General features: G+C 36.2%; 1 protein-coding gene across 1 annotated transcript; it reads left to right on the top strand.

Moving 5' to 3' along the window:
• Positions 1–1111: 1111 nt before the first annotated feature.
• tmem130 (transmembrane protein 130) lies at positions 1112–4203 on the top strand. Its single transcript, XM_020924377.2, has 8 exons — positions 1112–1119; positions 1189–1265; positions 1353–1524; positions 1594–1739; positions 2085–2169; positions 2338–2540; positions 3674–3780; positions 4063–4203. The coding sequence occupies exons 1-8, from the start codon at positions 1112–1114 to the stop codon at positions 4201–4203; spliced, it is 939 nt and encodes a 312-aa protein (XP_020780036.1).
• The last annotated feature ends 452 nt before the right edge of the window (positions 4204–4655 follow it).

Genomic DNA, 4655 nt, shown 5'->3' with positions numbered 1-4655 from the left:
AGCGCGGGTTTCCAGCAGGTTTAACTGAGAGAGACGCGCGGAGGAGCGGCCATAAAGACGAGTGAGGGAGGGGGAGGAGAGAGGGGTGCGCCGGTCTCACGTCACCGAGGTCAGGTTACGTACGAATCACAGGTGCCTCATTTGAGCGCAATTCAAAAGTCTTTTACAGTGATGTGGAGTATAAATGATTAAACATATGGAAATACTTTGAAATAGATTTAGTACTTCTGATTTAATCTTTAACAGAGACATTATGGCGCCACGCCTATGACCATAAGAGGGAGCTGTTTAAAGGGATTTGTGCTATTTGAAAGTTATAAATGATTGCCCAAAGCATTACAGTCAAGTCGTTATGTATTTATTTTTTATAGTATAGGAACCATATTACCTGCAAAAATATCCATCCTCTAAGACCTATAACTAATGCATGAGATGAGATGAGAGATATCGTTCTTGATTTTCATGCAAGGAAATATATGAAACGACAATTCTAAATCAATAGATAAAACCATAGATAATCATTATACATTTTAAAAGGGAACAGTAATAAAATAAAATCCTTTCAACCATGTGGACAGCTCAACAGAACTGTTTTGAGCCAGTATTTTAACATTGTCTTATAAAAATTAATAAGGTGAGCTATTGTAAATGGATAAGATAATGTCTTACACATAAACGTTTAGATTATTCATTCCATACATGGCCAGATTGAAAAAAAATAAAAAATAAAAAAATACCACCCCTGTCGTTCCAAAAGGTATTCATGAGACATTTGCGTCCCCTTGTGGATAATGTCAGTACCACTATCCCCTTCTATACCAAGTGAATTCTGTAAATAGTGTAAACTTTTACTTGCGTATTTCTATCTCTGTAAATGTCCCATATCAGTTTGTTTAGGAATGTGACCCAGTATAAAGCACAAGACTCAAAAGCTGATTGTTGCTTCTTGACCACATGATTGAAACGCATGGTGACAATTTCAAGCCTTTTGAGCCCAGTTTCTCCCAGACCAATAGGAAGGTCTCATCACCAATTACTCCCATGTTCTGTCTCTCGGCTTGTTCAAGATTGATTTTACTTTATTTCTACTTTGGTTTGAGGAGAAGCAGATATGGCAAGGTAAATATATGTTTTCAACCATGCTAGCTTATCTGTAGAATTATTATTAACTTGCTTTTAAATTTTCAGAAATGTTGTTTGGACCCTGATGCCTGTTTTGCTTTTGATGGGTGTGGCAGATGCAATGGATCCTTTGACAGAACTGAGTATGTAAATATATGAGAAATACCATATAGTGATTTTCAAGTAAAATGCAGATGTTTAACTTTACATATCATCTCTCATCAAAACAGAAAACATTGCAGGAAAGTTGGTCTTCTATCAAATGGATGGGAATGCCACTTATGTGAGAAACACAGGAGAGCTTGCTTCATATATTCCCACTGAAACCATGTTTGAACTGTTTGATCCTCAGAAGAATTTTACTAACGCCAAGTTCTCCTACACATGGGACTTAGGAAATGGGTAAAGTGATGTTTTGTAAATTTAAGTTACAGTATTTCAATGTAAACATTTATTATGGTTCTGTTGCAGAGAGGTGATTCAGGGGACAGAGCCAGTAGTGAGGTATCATTATGCAGCATCAGGAAACTACACACTCAAGCTTAAAGTCGGAGTCAGTGCGAACCAAACTGGGCCACAAGTGACTGGGGTTTATTCAATGGATGTGACAGTGCTTGGTATGTAGTGTTTCCTTATGCCTTTTCATCAGTCTTATGTATTGAAGCCATTTAGACTCTAGGTATATTGTATAGGCAATGTTTATGCCAGATTTAAAGTACCATGAAGTCTGTGAATTACACAAAGTGCAACTGGTCCACTGCTCAGTGCTCAAGACTGAAACTAGGCCTTCTGCAATTGTTCACATGTGACATTATTAAGACTTATTAAGAAATATTTAAAATGTGTCTATTTTTCTAAAAACAACAAACTCAATTTAAAGGTTTTACATTTACAAAAGACATTTGACAATGATTTTCTTTTTATTATAGTTGCCAAAATGCACTTTTTATTTGTTTCTTTAGATGCCATCAAACATATTGAGCTGAAGGGGCCTTCAGACTATGAAGTTTCTCAGAACAGCAGTTTGGCTGTTCATGTCGATGGAAGGTAGGCAGCAATATTTACTTATTTTCTATAAAACACTATTCACAGTCCTGGAATCCTTTTCAAATCTTTTGCAAAAATGCAGTAATTCTTTATAATTATATAAGGCAGAAATAAAAAAAAATCTAATTGAGTGACCTGTCTAATACTGAATGTGATTGCTTGCTCTAGTCCCCCTATGTGGGTGTGTTGGCGCTTCCTGCCTAACTGCGTCCCTGATCCAAATGGTGGCTGCACTCTGACCATGCTGTATGAGAACACTCTCTGGCTCAACCACACCTTCACCTCTACTGGGGTGCACTGCCTGGACATCAGTGTCCGCAATGATATCAGCAAACTGCAGACCTCCTTCAGCTTGTTTGTCAAGAGAAACAGTGAGTGGGACACACATCTGCCATACAGCACACCCCAGAAAGCACATGATGGCTACTGCATTCACACCGTATTAATAGTTTTAAATGCTACATTAGGATAATTGACCCGAGCAACCACATTTCTTTGAGGGATAATCAGAATGAAACTATTTTGAAAATAAGTTGTACATAAAAACTAAATAGTTTAATAGATAGCTCTTGACTGATGACCATGTGTTATGTGATAGCTTTAATCATCCTAAAATGTAGAAGATTCAAACTAGACATTTCTCTGAAAACAACCTGGTTTAATTTTAAGAAAATATAACTATTTTTAGAGATCACCAGAACAGGAAGAATTCACATCTACAGCATGACATAATGTGACCGTATCAAAGCTTATTCGAAGTTGTTAAGTGACAACAGTAGACTTAATAGATTGTTTGTGTTATATATTGTATCCATAAAAGTGACTATGCTAGTTTCAATGTAACATTTAGAAATGTTAGTTCCACTTCAGTCTGAGTGAACAGTGAAAATCAAGGAATTCAGCCATGTCTGAGACCAGGAGGCTGACTGGGCTGGGTGTTGCTGTGCTCAATTGATTGCACTCAGCTCATGTAAGATATAGCACAACACTTTAAACACTTTGAACATGGGTTACTTTTATTAACCCATATAAGAAAGACTTTATAAGACTTTTATAAGAAAATTATTTGTTCAGTTATGGTGTAAAATGGCTTTAATAGTAAAATTAATAAATAAATTACTTGGAACAAGCCTCAAATTGAGATTTATAAATGGTAAAATTGTATTTATTTGTGGTTGAAGTACACAAATAATAGTAATAATAAATTATAACAATAACAAATTTAGTCAGTGTCATTTACAACTACTACAAGTCATGTGATGTGTGTCACATGGCATCCAAAATAAACCTTCACTGAAGATTTGACTGGGATGAACCGATGACCTCCTTAACCCACATCACCTTTTATGTACAGGGCTAATTCTTCCCTTTAGGAGCTGTGCCCACACAAGAGAAAATCCAATCAGCTATCACAATAGAACACAAAGCCTCTTTGTGCAGACTGTGGTTTCAAATGTTGTCATAGTACAAACAAAGGCTCCATATGTTCATTGTGTGTTTGCAGGTAATGCTCACATGATATTTATCATGGCCTGTGCTGCGGTCCTCGTGGCCACTTTCTCTTTCATCACAGTCATTGCCTGTCGCCCTCGAAGTCTCACCAGAACACCGGTACCATTTACAAACTGTATAAATCTGTGTTAGCCTTTTACAGCGCAGTTTAGCTTCATCTAATGTAGTTGTTGCTATGATAATTTACATTATTCAAATGAGAGAAAGAGATAATTTTAAATGTTGTAAAATACAAAATAATACGTATTTATGAAATCAAAATAAGAATAAACTATTTATTTATAAGTACTAAGTTCTGATCTACAGATAATGTACATGAGGATATTATATCAAATTTATTCTATTCCATACAATTTAGATTTGTTTGTGTGTCTTTTGTAGCTGGCATCCTCCAGTAATGCCATCTTCCTGAAGAGCCAGGACTCTGAGACTCACAGCCGGGTCATGTTTAACTTCTTCAACACGGGCAAAGAAGAGAAACAACCTTTGCTTTTCCAGTGTGGATCCCAGTATACCTCATAGGTTTAAGATACACTAGTAAGGACCATTCTAAGTTATATTATAGTAGTATCATAATATGTCTTCCAAATATTAGAATATTATATCTATTTAGAGCTTAAAGGTTCATTATGTAACTTTTATAGTGGAGGATCTGTCACTTTCCTGTCTCTTAGTGTGGAATGTTAAAACTTATCTCTATGAGGACACGCAGGAAATGTCATCAACTTGCATCTCAGATCTGTGGAGACCACTCACAGTAAGAGTACATCAACACCTGTAATTGAAAGAAAATTACATTGATTATGAAATGATTGATAAGTTTAACGCCATACTGTGGAACATTCCAGGCAAAGCAATGACATCTCACAGAGTCAAGCAGGATATGTGTCTACTCACATACTGCACCTTTAACCGAGCAAGCATCACCTGTGTATGCCTCAAGAAAACATGTGACTGCAATCAATAAATAAATC

The sequence above is a fragment of the Boleophthalmus pectinirostris genome, unplaced genomic scaffold (assembly GCF_026225935.1).
Source record: "Boleophthalmus pectinirostris isolate CB_2022bp ecotype Guang Dong unplaced genomic scaffold, ASM2622593v1 HiC_scaffold_14, whole genome shotgun sequence".
In the NCBI taxonomy this organism is placed as follows: Eukaryota; Metazoa; Chordata; class Actinopteri; order Gobiiformes; family Gobiidae; genus Boleophthalmus; species Boleophthalmus pectinirostris.
Note: the sequence above shows the minus strand (reverse complement) of the source record. Positions and strands in the feature narration are given on the sequence as shown.